Source organism: Grus americana, chromosome 9 (genome assembly GCF_028858705.1).
Source record: "Grus americana isolate bGruAme1 chromosome 9, bGruAme1.mat, whole genome shotgun sequence".
NCBI lineage: Eukaryota > Metazoa > Chordata > Aves > Gruiformes > Gruidae > Grus > Grus americana.
Window position 1 is genome coordinate 10798527 of NC_072860.1, and position 18739 is coordinate 10817265.

General features: G+C 41.0%; 1 protein-coding gene across 8 annotated transcripts in view; it reads left to right on the plus strand.

Annotated features, from left to right (window-relative positions):
- Positions 1–745: 745 nt before the first annotated feature.
- AGFG1 (ArfGAP with FG repeats 1) overlaps positions 746–18739 on the plus strand; it is a 37578-nt gene continuing 19584 nt past the window's right edge. For 2 of the 8 annotated variants that reach the window (XM_054835430.1, XM_054835434.1), the window contains exons 1-2: positions 747–1265; positions 10570–10663. In XM_054835430.1, coding sequence (XP_054691405.1) covers positions 1099–1265; positions 10570–10663 — 261 coding nt within the window. In that variant the 5' untranslated portion in view covers positions 747–1098. Of the gene's footprint in view, positions 1266–9833; positions 10080–10569; positions 10664–18739 lie in introns of those variants that run through there. The other 6 variants (XM_054835429.1, XM_054835436.1, XM_054835428.1 and 3 more) reach the window with 5 other exon arrangements.

Consider the following 18739-nt stretch of genomic DNA (forward strand, 5'->3'; position numbering starts at 1 on the left):
CCTCAGAAATCCCACTGCCTGGAGAAAACGGCACTGACGGCGCCCTCGGAGCCCCTGCGAAGCCCCGCGGGGACCAGTCCGTCCCCCGGGCGTCGCAGCGCAGGCCGCAGGGACCCTCCCTGACGTACTGCTGCCAGCTGGGGAGGTTTGGCGCGGCTTTGTTGAGCCTCCTACGGCACCACGTCGCCTCAGCCGCTGCCCTGACTGAATCTGCAGACTTTGGGGGGACGGGGACAATGCTGAGGGTCGCGGGGAGTGTCGGGGCGGGGGCCAGGTCGGTGCTCAGAGTTTCATGGAACGGGGTCCCCTCCGCAGCCGGCCTGAGCCCGCCCTCACCGCGTGGGGCTGGAGGGGGGGGGGCTGTGGGGAGCTTCGCCCTCACCCGGAGCAGGGAGAGGCTGCCCCCGGGAGCGTCGCGGAACAGCCCGCCCGGAGCACACCGCAGGAGGGGGCGACCCCCTCCCCTAGAAAAGGCGAACCGTACACTTTATTGAGATTTTCCCATTGCGATTCTCTACAGGACTGCCCCCGTCCCCGCCCCCGCGGCGCCCTCAGCGGGGTCGCGCGTCCCCCCGCTCCGCGGAGCGAGCCCCCCGCCCGACGGGTCACGCCAGGTGACACGGCCCCGGCGGCGCCTCCCTCGGGCCGGGGTCGCGGCGGGAGGGGAGTGAGTCCTCCCGCGCGACAGGGGGCGCTGGCGCCGGCGAGCGCGTTCGGCTCCGCCGCCGCCATCTCCTCTCATCTCATAAAAGGTGTCGCGCAGGTTCCGCCCGGGCTCCGTCATTCAGCCGCCCGGGGCCTGGCGCCGCCGCCGCCGCCGGCCTCCTCCGCGCCGCGGCCCTCGGTCCGCCCCCCTCCTCCCGCCCGCCCTCTCTCGTGGTGCCGCCGGCCGGTGTAAGCGGCGACCGCGCTTCCGCCCCGGCTTATCGGCGGGCGCCGGTTGTCCTCCCCGCCCCTTCCTCCCGTTCCTTCCCCCCCACCCCCCCCCCGTCCCCGCCCCGGTCCCCTCTCCCGCCGGCCGGGCCCCGGAGCGCCGCCGCCGTCGGGGTGTGAGCGGGGCCCGGCGCCGTGCCGGGCCGTCCCCTCGCCGGCGGGGCCATGGCCGCGAGCGCCAAGCGGAAGCAGGAGGAGAAGCACCTGAAGCTGCTGCGGGAGATGAGCAGCCTCCCGCCCAACCGCAAGTGCTTCGACTGCGACCAGCGCGGCCCCACCTACACCGACATGACGGTGGGCAGCTTCGTGTGCACCTCCTGCTCCGGCATCCTGTGAGTGCGGGCGGGGGGAACCCTTCGGCTCCATCCCTCCAGCCGGCCCGGGAGGGGGAGGGCGGCCCCGGTGCCGGCGGGGTGACCTCCGCCCCTGGCCGGCCTCTGGGCCCGCTTCGCCGCCGGGAGACGCGTCTGCCCGGGCGGCGGCGCCGAAGCGAGCCGCTACGCGGGGTGCAGCGCCTCGCCTTCGGTCTCGCTGCGCCCGCCGTTCCGCCCTGGCTTTGCCCTTCCTCCCTGCCGCACGGCAGCGCCGGGCTGCCGGCTCAGCCACGTCGGAGGGGAGCAGGCGGGCGGGAGGGGGGGTGTTTCCCGGGGGTATTGGCTAAAAGTCCCCGTCGGAGCCCCCGGTCCGGGAGATGGCGGTTCCTGGCCGGGTGTGTGTGTGGGGGGCTGGGAGCGCGGCAGTCCGGAGTTCATCCTGTAGCCGCCTCTGGGGAGGTGTCCTGCACGTAGGAGCGTGAGCGTTTGCCTTCGGCACGCACGTGAAGGGGGAGCACCACCACCCTGGCGATCATTGGAGGTGTAGTTAATGAAACGAGCGTTTGGAGAATACTTTTGGGAAGAGAAGGGGGCACGTGGCTGAAAGTTCACTCTCATGACAGTCTTGAAGACTTGAGGAGACTAACCCTGTGGTGAACGCTGGGTTTAATGTTTACAAATCTTATTTATTCTTAAATCACCAGCCTAGCCTTTTGTGTATCAAATTATGCTTGGTAGTAGTTTGTAAGACAACTCTCTAAACTCTAGCTTGGAGGGTAAACTCCAGCCTTAATAGTTTAATATACTTGGTCAGAAAAGTAGTAGAAGGTTTTGTCTTACATCTATTACTTCCTACAAACTATATATATAAACCTTAGAAAGGGATTGGCTCTGATAAAATGGATTGCATTTTTCCTGTTCCTCATTCCTGCATGGGCCTCCCTCTACTCCTCCCTTTTCCACCCTTCCTTCTCCAAGATCATGTGTCTGAAATGAAGAGTTGAGATCACACAGTTCTGAATTTCAATTACATATACATAACTTGGGGGAAAAAACCCTACTTTCTTCAGTGTTACCATTTCTGTAGCTAAATCTGTTTGCTTGCTCATGTTTCTGTGGCATCGTGCTTATGGAATGGAGCAGATTCAAAGAATGGCCAAAGTGTAGTATGTAAAAGGGTACAGATTTGTGTTAGTAAGGGTTTGAGTTTATAAAAGCCATTCAGGAGCATGAACTAATTTCTGTCCCTTTACTGAGAAGGACTAAGTACCCCACACAGGCCTTCCAAGTAAGGTGTGGTGTTTTAGAACAAAGTTGGTAATTATATTGAGATTCAAAACAAAGCAAACATGTTAGTTCTATGCTGAATTTACATGGAACAAGCTGCCTTTTATATTACTAGATGGCTAATTAGTCTTGGGTTTTTTCCCCTTCTTACTTGTACTTTGTGTAGACTTTTGAACAGGCTTGACACAAATACAGAAAATACATTCAGGTTGTGGAACTGAAAAGAGACTAGTTTTTGACACATACATGCTACTTAATCAGCCAGCTCTGGCTATTGTTTGCTCTGTTAGCAAACTGTTATTTGTGCTGGCATGTGAAACTATTTTAAGCTACTGCAGAGAGCTTATTTAATGGTTGCACATGTTCTTACTGGTTAAACTGACAGCATGATAAAACTGCTCCACGAGAATATTTTCCTGTATTTTTTTAGGCTTCTTGACCTTAATAGACAAATATATCTTGAGTGCTGCTGAGATGTTTAGCATGAGTTCAGTAGGATTTGCTCATTTTATCTGTTGGCTGGGGGGTATGCACTACTAAAGTCCAAAGTCCAATTTACAGTAACCAAAAGGATGTACATGCAGTGAGACAGCTAGTAAGCAGGGGACAGCTGTCACTTGCTGTTAAATTGGCCATCATTTGGATGTTAATGTGCTTAAGGAGGAAGACTTTTTCTGAAGAACAGTTGTTAATGTATTGGTATTCTAATAAAATGCAAATAGCTCTTTCATTCTAAATATGCAGTGTTTTTGTGTTGCTAGAAAAAAGAAACCACAAACAACACTTTTAGTTGTTACAGCTAGTAACACCTACGCTTAAAGCTGGAGTAAAGGACTGTTAAGAGGACTTAAAGCTTTCTTCTGAGATAAATTTGGGCTCGTTCTTTCATGTTGACTTGGAAATGCTTTCATAAATTGTGTTAGCAAGATTGTATGTGTTGGTTAACACCTTAGAACCTGGCCAGTGGGATATTTCTGTTAGTGATGAGACTTAGTGTAGAGATAGGTCATGTCTGTTTTATAACTAGAAACTGTTACTTTAACACTTCTGTCAGAATAGTCCTTCATACAGCTTGTTTATTTCCAAATGCTTTTCACTGTAGAATTCCACAGTGGAGGAAAATTACTTGGGAAGAAACCACATAATGGCAAATAAGCGTAAAAGTACTGCTGCTTCTGTAGTTTTTAATAGCTGCTTGCATTCTGCCTCATAATACTTGCTTTACTGTAAGGCCTTAATAATCTTATTACTTCATCTTGTTTGTATGCTATGTGAATGACTTGTATTGCCGCTTCTTTTAATTTTTCTAATCTGGTACAGGAAGTATTCTTGGAGTCGCATAGACCAGTTTTTTCAAGTATGAAGTGCCCAATGCAAGATTAAAATACTAGTGCATTAACAAGTCTCCTTCAGAAAGGTTGCTCAATTAATTAAAAGTGGTTGCTAACATTGGTATCCTCTTACACAGGCATGTTGTTCTAGATACAGTTAACTCTAAATTTTTAAAATTGGAAGTCTAAATTGGTTTTTTGCAAGTTTTCAGAATTGTTTATTCGTTGTCCTGGCAAGGACAGTCTGTTCAAACCCAAACCCTTCATTCCGGATCCATTATTAATTTTTATTAATGATTATATGTGTAGAAAGAGAGCAATGCTAGCTATTAGTAGGTTTAGCTTTAAAAATCTACCATTTTCTTACCGGTTTCAAAAAAAGTATATCTAGCTTGTTCAAGTATGGGTAAAAAAGGTGAGAGAGCTAGTGACTTGCTAAAAGGATCTGTTTCTGACTTTAATGCTGAAGGTGAGTCTTGTAAAGTTAAAAGTATGAATAACATAGGAGGTGCCTTTCTGTAATACCTAGGTTTTAAGTTTTCTCACGAGATTTGGTTTACCAGAGCAAAAGTTTAGCTGTGCAAAATGTTGCATGCAGGAGAAAGTTCATGCATAGTGGTGTGGATAGTGGCTTCCTCTTAAGGTACTTCTGCTTGTCCCCTGTGTTTAAATTCTCTTCGTGTGTGTGGGGGAAGCATGCTAGCATCATACAAGCTGTGCCTAATTCAACTTTTTGGTGTTGGACAAGAATATATGTAGAAATATACACACAATCACTTCCTCCCCGAGAGTGGGAGGAGATACTCTAGAGGAGCAGTCTTCTCAGGTCAAGTATTACAGTAATACAAAACCAGAAGACTTCTCTTCATAGCAGAATTGTATCTCAGGAAATGCTGGCAGAGAGATTCTTTTGGTTTGACAGAAGTCCTTTGGTTCAAAGGATTATGTTGGTACTGTCTATTGTGTTTCTGGATGGTACCATGTGTCCTGCTGACAGTGACATCCTTCCCCTTGTTTTATCAAATGCCTCTCTGCCTTGCTTCTCAGCTCTCTGTGCATATCTTTGCTTCCAAGCACTTCTGTACCACTCGTGGTCAGCCTGCTCCTAACTTTGATGATAAACCCATGTTTTTAAAATCTGGAATGGAAAATATTCCTGTTTGACTACAAGTCCACTTCCACAAGTTTTGTACTATAGAAAATTTTAATTTAATCTTGACTTTTTTTAATTATCTGCTGATGTGATAATTAGGACACTCCTCCTACCCTTTCCCTCACTACTGCCCTCTTTATTCCCTCCCTTCCAACTTACTGAGGAAGTCTCTTGTTCAGATGTTTGCACTTCTGGCTTGTGTCAGGAAGGAGCAACAAAGAATGTTTAGAACATATGGTTACTGCAGGGAATGCTAAAGCCCTTTTATGCTATTTCTTACAATTATTGGATCATGTGGCTGCCTTTTGGCTGTTTATATTCCTAGTTGAAATTCTAAATCTAAATTTTCCTGGGTAAGGGACTTCCCTATAAGCCAGATTGGACTATTTGATGGCAGACACTAGTAACAAACTAAAAAATAAATCTTGTGCAATGGTGGTGAATTATTGTCCCTTTCCCCAGATGAAATTTTGGAGAAATTAAAATGGTCTAAATAAACAGTGTTAGAGTGAAGGTGGTTCTGACTGTGTGTTGGTATGACTTTCCAGTCATTTTTTTTTTCCTTTGGAGTGTGTTTGGAAAATGGCTCTGTGTTATGTATATATAAATATTTGTAAGGGTATTTCCTATATTACTATAATTTTTGTTTTCAGTGTCATGACTGGAGAGCAAAGGAAATGTCAATACCACAGTGAATACTATGCAGTTCAGAAAGGATGTTCATTTTTTTAAGAAAAAAAGTTAAATTAACCTTGCCTGTGCTTTTAAATATGTGTGTGAGCCTTTTGCTGTTAAAAATAAATGAGCTTGTGAGATGGTGGAGGGTCTCCAGGGAGGTCTACAAGTATCAGGAATGGCCAGTACTGCTTATATTCTCTTTTACTAATAACAGTGCGTAGAAATAATAAGGAATGTTGTGACACTGGGTTTTCTAAAGCTTGTTTTCCAGACACCTGGGGATGTAGGGTGCTCTGATAGCTTGGCATTTGACTTGCCTTGTTAACTTCCTGCTTCTTAGGGGATCAGATTTTGCTGGCGCAGACTTGAGATCATGTAAGAATCTGATACAGGGGGACACTAGTGGTGTTGAGTAGTCGTCCGCCCACCATTCCTCCCACGGAAGTGACCCTCTTCCAGCAGAGCCCACTCTTTGAAGTATGGGGGGTTTTTTTCCCCTCCCAGCCCTGGCCTTTGCAGACAACTTTGCTGACATTTGTTTGAGTGCAGGAATGGCAGCTCTGCCAACAATCACAAGTTCAACCATAATTTGTACTAAATTATGTTAGTAACAAATATTCAGTGCTTGTTGACAGTGTTTTGAATGTTTAATGTTTCGATTGCCAGACTTCAGAATCTTGTGTCAGTGGCCTTAAAGCTCCCTTTGTTTGCGAGAGCACCAGTTTTAACAATGCTCTTTGAAGAACAGAGATCTCATGTTATGCTCATGTTCTCTGTAGCTGCCCCTATGACAGGCTGTGTCACCAGAAGCCTGGACTGATTCAATGGAGAGTCAGTGGAGGATAGCCTCATAGCTGGAGGTTCTGGTCACAGTGCTGTTCCACAGAAATAACCATTACTGAACGTGAAGAAGTTGGTAGTGATGAGTGGGATCTGTGTGGGATGTTCTAGCTATGGTGTTGCCGGGTAAGTGCAGATGGCAGAATAGTCTTACTTGGTCATCTTTCCCAAGGGCCTCTTCGGAGATAGCTGTGATCTGGATTAAGTGCTGAGGTAGCATTTCATTGCTGTCTTCCTCAGGAAGTCTGTAGCAGAAAAAGGAGTAAGTGGTACTGCCGCATGGGTGCGGGTTGCAAATATTTGTTCAGGGTCTATTTAAATTTAGGCATTATTAATTTGGACTAAGGGACTATAATCCATTTTGTCCCCTGTTAAACAGGGAATACTGTAAAGCATTAGAACTTGTCAAATACATGGAAAGAAACAAAGCAAGTGGTAGATAAAATTTTTTTCCTATAAAAAAGATTTGTTAATTCCTCATAAGGGATAATTGTACTTGGCTGTCTACCAGTAAGCTTCCCCCATATGTAGATGAGTAGTTTGTGAATCATTTGGGTCATCAAGTAATCTCTGTAGGTAAGGAAGGGTATGAAATAACGTAGGACTTTGAAGTAAGAGTAGCTTTAGTACTTAGGCTTGGTTCTTGAGTTCTGCTTCATAAATCTCACAACTGCTCTGTTTTAGGGAGATTCTAGTTAGTTCATCGGTATAATGTTATTGAAAGTGGCTCATGCTAGCTAGAAATCATAAAAAACCCCAGGGTTCTAGCTGTTCTAATGGTAGAATCAAAGTAATTTATCTAAAGAACATAATGCATGTGTTTTGGGTTGTGTTTGTATGCTGTGTAATGCAGCATTTGTCTTGAATTCCTTGTTCCAGTTTGACTTCTTACGTTGCTTTAGCATAAGAGGTGGCTTGTCATAGGCTTCCCTCCACCCCTTGCAATGTTAAATAAACATAAAAATTACTTGTATGTATAGTTCTGCAGCTTGATAGTTAACTTTGCATTTATGGCTATTAAAGTTATGTTCAGGATTTCCAGTCTTCCTGGACCACCAATGTGGTGACATGCTCTCCTTCGTCATGCAAGACATCTGACACTTATGTGTTGTGATCTGACCTGTAGGCGTGGGGCATGTCTTCCTCCTTTAGCAGGAGGGTGTAAAAGAAGTGAGAATTCACCTTATCCCACATCATGGATATAATGTGTAAATTGTGGAACTTTATAACCTGAACCTTAAAACTCTAGGGCAGTCCTCACTGGAGAGAGAGGCATGTAGGAAGTCTCTAGTTAGGCTAAACAAAATCTTATCTATGCTTTAAGTACGTTTAGTATTGCTACTTAACAGAACTGAAGATATGTGTTTGCTGATGTAAATGCTTTGAAGAGTCCTGGTAGATCAGTGTGGAGTAGGTACTGCTTAAATAACTTGTGCAGTGACTTCACACTGCAAGCACAGGTACAATATAGCACTTAAACTATACTTACTGTAATAATCAGTTTCCAACAGAAGATAGTGTGGAAGTTTAAATACTACCTGTGCTGAAAAACATGCGAATGTGTCAGTGAATAACTCTAGCTTTTAAAATAGTCATTAAATAGTTTACAAGTATCTAACTGTGCATCTTGATTAATAGGAGGAGGGTAAATTGAACAGACTAAGGTAGACAGAACCACTTTTATCCTTACTGTAAAAGCAAGGGACAATGATTGTCATATAATATTTGATGGAGCATTTTTTTGTGAAAAGCCAGCTGGATGCCAACTTTCTTTCTGTGCTCTCACTTAATATGTGATTCTACAGTGTCACTTAGTGAAATGTAATTATTTACAGGCACGGACCAAGGTGTTTAAAAAAACCCAAACCAAACAAAATCCAAACAACCAAACCTGATACTAGCACTAGCTCTGAAACAATGAATTTTAACTGTATAGAACTGTTACAGACTTTCTGAAGTTGCATCATCTTAACATGAGTATTTACTAAAAAAAAATCTTAGATAATAATACAATATTTTAATGAGTGTTGTTTGTGATGTAGATGTGGATTTGATTTACAACTAGATGAAAGATGTTAAATTGGTAACTTCAATTTACCATGGAATTTAAACATTTTGAGACAAGAAATCAGTTTGCTGATGGCTGAGTTCAATAAACTACCTTGAAACCTCTCTCGCTAACTTTAAAACTTCTTCTGCCTTCTTGTCGAGGTGTTGAACCATGGAGTCTAATTTTAGATGCTCAGGCTTGAAAAATTTGCTTAAGCAAATAGCATTCTGTAAAATTAATTCTCATATACCAATAGGCTTGTACATGACTTCTGTTTGTAAGGTACTCTTAAGTTCACTGCATTTCTTGGGAAAATACAATTGTTTATTTTTATTCAAGTGTTTCAAACATTGAGTGTCTTAAATCTTTTTTTTAATGAAACTTAAGCTAAAATGTTACTGCCTAGTGTTCTAATCAGTATCCAACTTTTAACTAAACATGTGGAAATTTTTTTAACACAGGATCAGCATTGTCTTCTTACAGGTACAGTGTGAATTTACATGTCAAGGTAAATTTGTAAGCTAAATGCACAACAATTTTTTTTCCCCACTATACTTAGAAAGTCAAAGTGCTAAAAATATTCTTTAAAAGTTGAGTAGACAGTGTTAGTATTTGGAACATCAGATTTTTGTCGTTTGTTTTGATGGATAACAATTTATAGTTAGTGTTCTTGGAATAATCATTACTAGTCATCTTAAATAGGATGTCAGTGATTTTTTTTTTTTATTCCTAAAAGCAATCTGAACCAAATTTGTAATTAAAGCAAAGTAACAAAATACAAGCAATAGAGCTAACTCATCAGTTGATTTGCCAGCAATTTGTTAGCCCTGTATTGCATTCCTGGAAAGTTTACCCCAATTTCCTTTCAGGAAACTTTCTTCCAATACCCATAACAACAAAATTTTATATTCTTTGATATCTCATAGTTAATGTACTTTTTTTTAAAATGGTATTCCAAAAACTTGAGTGTTAAACTAACCCCATTGTATTGTCTGAGTTAGTATCTCCACTGTTTGGCATATGTGGGATGCAATGTTCTTGTTTCCATTGAGCAAAACACGGCTTGATTTTAATTGTAAGTATTTGTGGGCAAAAGCAGTAGTTAGCATGTATTTAAAGAAAGAAAGCTTTTTCTTGTACTGGCACTGTTGCTCAGCAGGGTTTTTCTCTCTGCTTGCAGGTTTTGACTGAACTGGGTTTGACAATGTCAGGCTTTGGCAGCACAAGTGACTTGGGTTTCTGTTAGCCCTGCTGCAGCAGTCTGTGGTGTGGATGTGAGAAGGGTGCCCATCTCTACTTAAGGCAGAGCTGCTGAAGTTTTGGGTTATTGCATTAGTAATGTTATCTCTCATTTGAGAGCACAATAAATGTATTGTCTTTTTGTTTTTCTTGCTGTTAACTCATGCAGTGTTCAGGAGGAGAAACACAATAGACCTGTGGATGGAGAGGCAAAAAGTAAACTAGAAAAAAGATGCTGGGAGGAAACAGGAAATGTAGGTTAAAGCAAGCAAAAAAGAATCTGAACTTCGGTGTTTAGCTTGAAGAAATCTAGTCGTTGGGTAGAAGTTGTAATAAAATAGGTTGAAGTGAGGGAGGAGTTGGAGGGAAAGCAAGCCCCAGAGGGGCCCAAAATTGAGAGAGAAAGGGTAGAGGCAAGGGTGAACAAATTTGGGGAAGCAGTTTAAGATTTAAAAAAAGTCTAATTATGTTTTCATAAATTTCCATAGAAAGGATCAGAGTGAATTTCCATGTGCAGTTCTAAACATTGGTCTCCCCTAAAGCTCAATTATTTGATTTTTTGCATGCTGAATATTATTTTGAGATGAGCTTACACAGCCTTAAGTTGGAGGCAGTACCAAAAAGTGCATTTTAAAGATGGCTCCTGAGTTTAAAACTGACTGACTTCTGGTGGTAATGCTAAAATGATTGTATGATGACAGATTTCCTGATTACTGACTAAATACTTCTTGCTTCTTCTTTTAGACGGGGCTTGAATCCACCCCACAGAGTGAAGTCAATTTCAATGACTACTTTCACACAACAGGAAATAGAATTTCTGCAGAAACATGGAAATGAAGTAAGTATTATTGGGAGACTATCAAGTGATTTTGGCACTTTAATATTAAAAACTTTAAAACACTACTTAAGGAAAACTTGATAATTTTTTTGTAGCAAAAAGTAGACAGAAGTCTTTTGAAGCCAACATCATTTGAAGTGATGCTTCTAAAGAGCTCATTTCACTTAAGTAGCTGATCGTCATAACGTTACGTGTTATTGCCCAACCCAGGCAATCTAGATTCACATGATCAGTGTTTCGGAATTAGGTTTTCTTTTGCCTTTTGCATAAGGCAATATGCATCTGTCTTTTTTTCTGCAAGCCTAGACCTTGAGACTGACTGCAGCAGTGTTTCCTGAAAGAGCATACCGTGACAAAAATTAAGTTGTTGCTTGTAGCTGTATTCGGAGTAGGTGTCAGAAAGTCTTCTAGTGGCTTCACTAGCCTCTTTCTTTAATGAAAGTGTATCAGTGTTGAAGGCTCTTGAAGAGAGGAAGAAAAGGGAGAATTTTTTTCCTCTAAGGATTGTTATCTAATAAGTGTCTATATGTTTAGAGTGGCTTGGGGCAGCTTTGAAGACAAAAAGTTCTGGTGTACTGCCTTTTTGTTCTTTTCAGTGGAGGAAAACTACATCTGAGGTAAATGTTGGATTGGCTCTATGGGGACACATGGAGCATGTAAACCCTGGGTGTTGCTATTGCTGTCTTCGATTTGAGGATGAAATTTGTATTTTAACACCATACTATAGCATTGAGGACTTTAGAGGCAGCTTTTGCTTCTGTTCTGAATTAGAAAAAAGTTCTATTTCACTTTGATTGCATCTGTATTCTGTTTTAGTAGAACTATTGATTGTAGGCTACAGTGTCTTATCAACATGTTTTTGTGACGCTTTGTGAGGATAAATCCCATCATTAGCTAAAATGCTGATACTTTTCTCAAACTTGGCCCATTCATAACTGTCAGGTTGAAGAATGAAAATAGAAGTAGCAATTTCTTTTTCTGTCTTGGTAGATGTGTTATTTGTCAGCGTGACTGTTTGTGAATGATTCCTCTAGACAGACCTGGAACAAGGTCCAAATTCTTCCAGACATTATAAAATACTCTTAATGGCTTTGACTAGTTTTTTGGGCTTTTTTGAATTGTTTTGGCATGTTAAAGCTGTATAACGTGTATATATGTAGATACATATATGTATACATGTGTATACATATTGTTGACTTTTGCATAGGGAGAATAATAAAGAATCTTTCATCAGATATAGTATGTTGGAGTCTCTTTCCATAAGACTGTAAATGCTAGCTTTGCTTTAAGCTTCACAAGTGTAAAGGAAAACGTGTGTGCATGTCCCTCCCTCCCTGCATCTGTTTTAATTTCGTTTTACTGAATCTGCAAAGGCTTGAATGCTACCAGTTTCATTTTTCACTGATCTGAAACTCTACATGATTCCTACTCAGGTGATTAGCATAGTTGTCCTCATTATAGACCTGACTAGTCTACCAATCATAATGATTTAGTTGATACATCATTTGTTACTGACATAAAAAGTTCACAGATCTCTGGAATGCTGTACTGTGTTTCAAAAGCAGGTGTCTTTGGGTTTGTAGTAGTTATTCCTTTAATTTAAGTATTGCAATGATTTAAATGAGCTACCTCATAAATGAAGATGTCCTCCTGAGTTTATTTTTGGGTTGTTGGATGGCAGTGCATTGCCTTCATTCTAAAGTAACACTGAAGAGATAATTGCAGATGGTAGATTTAACAGATGCTCAAATACTGAAGTGATGTTGTTTTAAACACTGCTAGAAGTTTAAAACTTAATTAAACATGTTTTCACTTTGTCATGCTGTATGTTGAAGTCGTTAAATATTTTGCTTTCTCTTGTTGGTATTGGACTTTGGAATACTCACCTGCAGATGAGATAAAGTATTGGGCAGATGAAGTTCATCTGACCTCACAAAAAAACCTTCTTTGCTCTTCAGCATAGGTGGCTCTTGTGTATATATTAAGAAATGAAATTTTCTAGAATAAAATTTTTTGAGCATGGAACTGTCCAACATTTTAGAATGTGGATATGTGAAACAAAGTACAGTCACTGAATGTTTAGATGTTGCAACATTCACTTGTTTTAGTTCTGCAAGTGTGTATATACACACACTCCACTTTTTGCAATCAAGTATGTTTAACTTCCATTTTTCTGTAGCTTGTAAAATATTTTCATTCCTACTTTGTCCTCCCAGTCTTCTTCCAATGTGGCCAAAGCCTCTGTGGTAAGCTTTTTTGCTTCCAGATGAGTAGATCATGGTGTACAATAGGGAACTTGTTCTGAATAGAAAGGGAAATAGCAAGAAAGCTTCCCTGACATAAGGTAGTTATTAAGGTGCTGAATTGTTCTTAGAGGAAGTAGTTTTCCACTGTCCTTCAAAGAGTGTTTTTAAGGTCAATGTATTGTCGGAGGTTGAAATTCTCTTTAAAAAAAAAAATTCCTAATCTCTGAAATAGTAATTTTTCCCCAGTTGTCACAAATCGCCATCTTTGTGGCATATGTGGGTAAAACATTCAATTACTAAAAGGCTGCCAGAAAGCAACTGCTTTGGGAAAAGATTATTCAGAGCAGCTTCTCTTCAGGTGTGACACCATCTCCTTCTCTGTATATATACCTCCAAGCAATGACTTTCTGGCACAGGAAACTGAACTTTTTTTTGGATGAGCGTTTACTGCTTCAAATACAGATTTAAATATTTTTACTGTATTAGAAGACATCTGTATTTTGGTGTTACTTGCTCACCTGCAGGTATAAACAGATGTCCAGACTCTGGTTTTGCTAATGTTGGGGTTAGCTCACTTTTGCAGCAAGCATAGAGACATCTTCAAGCTGATACTCCTCAAGTGCCTTCTAAGCCTTTTTCGAGGGTAAAGGCAGTTCTGACTCACTGGGTAGGATTTTCCCCCTCCTCGTTCTCTTCATGAAGAGCAGCGTGAGGTATTTTCACACTGTATTTTCATGTTAGGAATAATGAGGAGAGAATGGTATAGAGATGATTCTGTTTGAATACTCATAATCAAATGATGCTAACATTGATTAGGCCTCTGATTCACTAGTGCAATGATAGTAGAATGTGAACTGCCTGCTGAAAGTGGAGGTGGTACTCATCTCATGTGGCCATTATAGCTGTGCATATTTATTCAGAAGCTTTCCCCTGAAGCTGAAAAAAAGTATTATAAGGCAAACCAGTTACATAGTCAATTTTTCTACTACATTTTTGAAAAGTGCCATATACTTTATAACCTTTCCAAATAGCCTATTCTAATATGCATATGGTGGAAGAAAATTAATTGGATGATGTTGGATTCGGAAAAATCTGTGTTCATCTAGGGGCAAAGATCATGTTTACCTGAGCTAATGAGTAGAATGCTATGTGGGTATGCCCAACTGCTTGGGATTAGCTTATCTGTGCTTAATTTTGGTTTTGTGCCAGTCTTCCTGTCTCTTGATAGCACCTGTGGAAGTGTTTCTTACTAGTTTCCTGCACGCTAAGTTCCAGGAGAACCTACAATTGCAGGACTAGCAGCAGTATGGAGCTGATTCAGGGCTGGTGTTTGACCTGACCAAAATGCTTTCCTAGAATCTCCTTTCCTGTGGAATGTAGCCTAGAAACCCTGGAGTGGAAAAAGCAGTACTGAGCTGGAGCTGATGAGTCCTGACAGCACGAGCTGTGCAGTCAGGTGTCCTTGTAGTACATCCCTGGCTCTGCTAATACGATATAGAGGTACATGAGCTGATTGTGTATGGAACAGTGTCTTTGTTAGTAGGATTTACTAGCTTGAACTCTGTGCTTGTGAAAGCAGCTATAGCTTCTGGACCCAAACTGGCTTTGAAATCAGTATACTGGCAGTATAAAATTCTTTTAACCTACAGAGATTAATGAATAATATTGACATCAGAAGTGCTGAATTACTAAACAAAGCTATAACTTGCTTACATAAGGGAACTGTTTCCAAATCTTTCTTCCTGTGGTGAGTGTTATGTTTTGGAACATATTTTTGTTGTGTGGTAATCTGTAGTTCTTTGCACTGTCAGCATTGCATTTGGTGCATAACTGGGGATATTTTATCAGGGAGGAGGGGGAGAAGAAGAAATTTAATTTGGCTTTTACCAGACTACTGAAAGGTAATATCTCATTAGAGCTTTTTAAACTAGACTGACATGTAATCTTCCTATGTGGTGGTATGTCTGGGTCTAACCAAGAAGTGCTGTATTGCTGCAGGTCTAGTAGTGTGTTTTTTTCTAGTTAAAGTGCAGCTTCTACCAGCAGAAGTACTTGTCCTACTGTAGCTTTTCCTTGCTGTGCTGTCTTTACTGCGTACAAGGGAAGGCAGCTTCATGGGCAAAAACTTAATTTTGCTGGCCTAACTGAATTTTTATTATTCCTAACTAGCATAACTATGCTACCAGGAGTTTCTAAAATGTGGTGGCTGACTGTGTTGTGTAAGCAGAAGGCCTTTGTCTCTCCCATATCCGCCTTCCCACACACACTGGAGATCTGTATCAGTGAAATAGTTATGACTTGGTAAAGTGTTGTTTGGTAGTTGAAATATGTAGCACTGGAATAGAAATAACTGAAATCTCAGATTGTCTCAGGCTTTCTGCAAAATATGATGGACGCTGCTGAGTTTTCTTCTTTATTAGGAGTTTTTCTGTGTGCCTTTCCGTCCCTATCTTCCCAACTCTGTAAAAACACACACACAAAAAAACCCCTGAAACATGACAGCAAAACTAGAAGCAAAACCAAAAGCTTTCTCCCTCAGATAGAATAGCTGTTGGATGCAGATTCAGGGAAACCAATGGTATGAAGAGAAATATAGGTAAAGACTTCTTTATAACATATAATATGCACTTGGCCCAATTTCTCCTTTCAAAGATATATTTAAGTTATGGCAACTCACAGTTTCTGCCTTGCTACCTCCTGGGTTTTTATTTAGGTCAGGGTGAGTAGGTTGAAGCTGGTTGTGATTCTCTTTCCCTTTTTGCTTCATGCTGTACTTAATAATCTAATTCTGAACTTCCCAATATCCAGTTGCCAAATGTCTAATGACATCCCTTGCAGGATTGGAGCTTGTTGGCAGAGAACAGTACTGTTACAACAAACCAGTTGTAAAAGGATTCTCATGAACTTTTAAAGTCCATGAAGGTAACTGCTGAATCTTGGTTTCTACTTAGTGTTACCTGACAAAATAAAACTTTGGTTTGTTTTGTTACTTTGCAGCTCCCACAATGTAGTGGAGGCAGGCAAAACTTAAGTCTTGTTTCTGTCAACCATTCAACAAAAGTAGATTTTTCAAATGCTGCATATGCTTGATCATTCTGTCTTCAGTGCTGTCTCTTTTTCTTCTTGCTGCATTGGTGAACCAATGGGACATGAACTAATTATACTTTTCAGGGACAGTGGACAATGATTATGGATTGTTGGATATGTTCCACTGTTTCTAAGGGCTTCCACATAACTTGAATGTTTACTCTTGGCTCCAGCTTGCCAGCCTCTTCTCTAAGCAGAGCATTTTGTTTAATAGAGCTTTGGTTATCAAAAGGAGTAAAGCAAGGCTTTTGGTGAATGAACAAAGCTTTTGAGTAGAGGCTTATTTGTGCTGCTATTGCAAAAAGAACAATGTTAATATTAAATGGCTGAACCAGAGCATCCCCAAGAAGATGGTGCAATGTGGAAGGATTTCAGAAAGCCATAGAATTTTTAGGCCCAGTACCTTAATAGTAATGTTGTGTAACTCTGAGTTGGGATGCTTCTTCATGTATTATATGTAAAAGCAAAGGAAAGAGTAGTTCTGATAAAATGGAGCTTAAGATGTATCATGAAACTTGGGAAGTAGCATTTTCTGAATCAGCTCTGCAAGTCTGATTTATATATGGAGTAGTTGAGTAGAGAGGTGTTTTGAAATATGTGCTTTTTGAGATTTCAAATTTCTCAAACCATATATTGTTCTGAATTTTTGCTGCTTCTGAAAATTACTTCCTTGTTTTTTTCTCAAATAGTAAGTTTGTATTGGAAAACTAAGAAGAAAACTGTGTTTAGTGGAGTGAGTAGTCTCTTAAAGCTTGGTTTTGTGCAGATTTATATGCCCTTTACTGCCTTTTTGCACTTTTCCCCCATGTCCTGCATGTAATGGCTGGGCAAGAGCCAGCACATGCTGTGAATAACTGTGTGCTAATTTGTTCAGGTGTCAGGCCAGACAGCACATAGAACTGAAGCTCATGTCGAAGTATTGACAACTAAAGTTGCTGCTCTGATTTTTCTACAGTTACACTATTTTTTTTGTTGTTACCATTAATCTTTTAGTATATCATGTGCTTGTCAAATTCAGACAGTGGATTTAAAAGCTCTGATTAGTGGGGAGTAATCAGGGGGAGTAATGAGGATACCAATGATGTAAATACTGAGTGATCATTCCCCACCATAACTTAACAGTAAGTTGCATGGCATAAATTTCCTTGATCTTTATCATAACAGTAACTTTTAAATAGCTTTGAAATAAAAAATGTGATGGCCTGATCAGTAAAAATATTCCCATTTCTCACAGCAAACTTTTCTTTGCACCAGATTCAGTACTGCTAGTGAATTATTTTAAGACTACAGAAAGATAACTATTTAAAAAAACCAATTGTATGATGATGCTAGTTCTGTCTCTGACAATATTTTTAAATTTTAACTTCTAATTTTGATTTCATTGTAATGGTATTGCACAACCCACTGCCATTTTCTTTTTTGTAGATAGCTGAAAATTGTGTATTATGGCTTGCTTGAAGCATGATCAATGCAGTATTGTGGATTCCTGTCAAGTCAGATGATAGTAACAGAAGTGTAGCCAGAAAGAGCATACAGGTCACCAGCAAACAAGGGAGGACAACGGGCCTTTTATTGTGTTCTGAATGCTTGCTTGGAACAGCTGCTGATGTTCAAAGCATTGTGTGGTACTTCATACAGAAATAGATAAAGCTGTGTCTTTTAATAGTTTCTTGTGTGATATTAAAGTTTTAAAATTTGGCTTTCTAAAGGACTTGTCTGTATTTAAGGCTCAAAGAATTCTCAGAAAAAGTACAATTTCTTAAGGTAAAGAAACGTATATGAAATTTAATTTGCATCTCTGGTGTGGTAAAGTAAATGTTTTAACCTGTGTTTGTATAGCTGCTGCTGTCAAACTGTTAAAATGAGAACTTGTTGCTGAAGCATGTGTGACTAAGTCTGGTTCTTTTGCTTGGTGGTTGTGTTGCCCACTAGTAATACTGTTCTCTCTGCTACCAGTAACAGAACCAATAAAGAGTGCCTGGCAGGCTTAAGTTCTCATAGTTACTTAAGGCATATTTAAGTTGTTACTGCTTTTGTGTTAAGTATTTAGAAGAAACTAGTTGCTCCAGGAAATGCTTTTGGAAGCTTGCTTTCCGAAGCCTTGCAAAAATTGCAACGCAATGGAAGAATTGACACCTTCCAGAAGCTTGCATCATTTTAAACCAACAGTGTGTTTGGACAGCAGAGTCTTCCTCCGCACCTGTTTGCATATTCATAGAACTGTTATCTACAATAGCTGCATAGCTGGTAAATGATCTAAAGTCACAAAGGACCTTGGTTCCTCATTTCTCCTAGGAATTGCCTTTAGTGGTCAGGAAGGCTTGAGACTATTTGACATGGAGCTGATTTTTGGTTGTTTTTTTTCCCCTCCTGAAAGCTTGGGCACTTCAGGGTAATGATGAAGCAGAAAACTGGGAGGGAGAAAGGTGAAAAACTGGATTGTGGTTTGACTGTTGATCTCAGGACAGGTTTCAGTGGTACTAGTGACATGGTAATTGTGATATGTTTCTTTCATGTGACTTGGTTTGGGTGGTAGGAGAAGGTGGAGTAATTTAATGGCCTGATACGGGTCGGGAGGAGAACCTCCTCTATCATTCATTAGCACATCTTAGGCTGGATGCAAACTGATCATCATGGTACAGCCCTGAGTGGTATTTTGCTAGGTGTGGGATCAACCAGGGGCTTTTCTAATGCTTGTCTTTCTGATTGTCTGAAATTAGTCACAACTTTTTCTTCAGTGTTT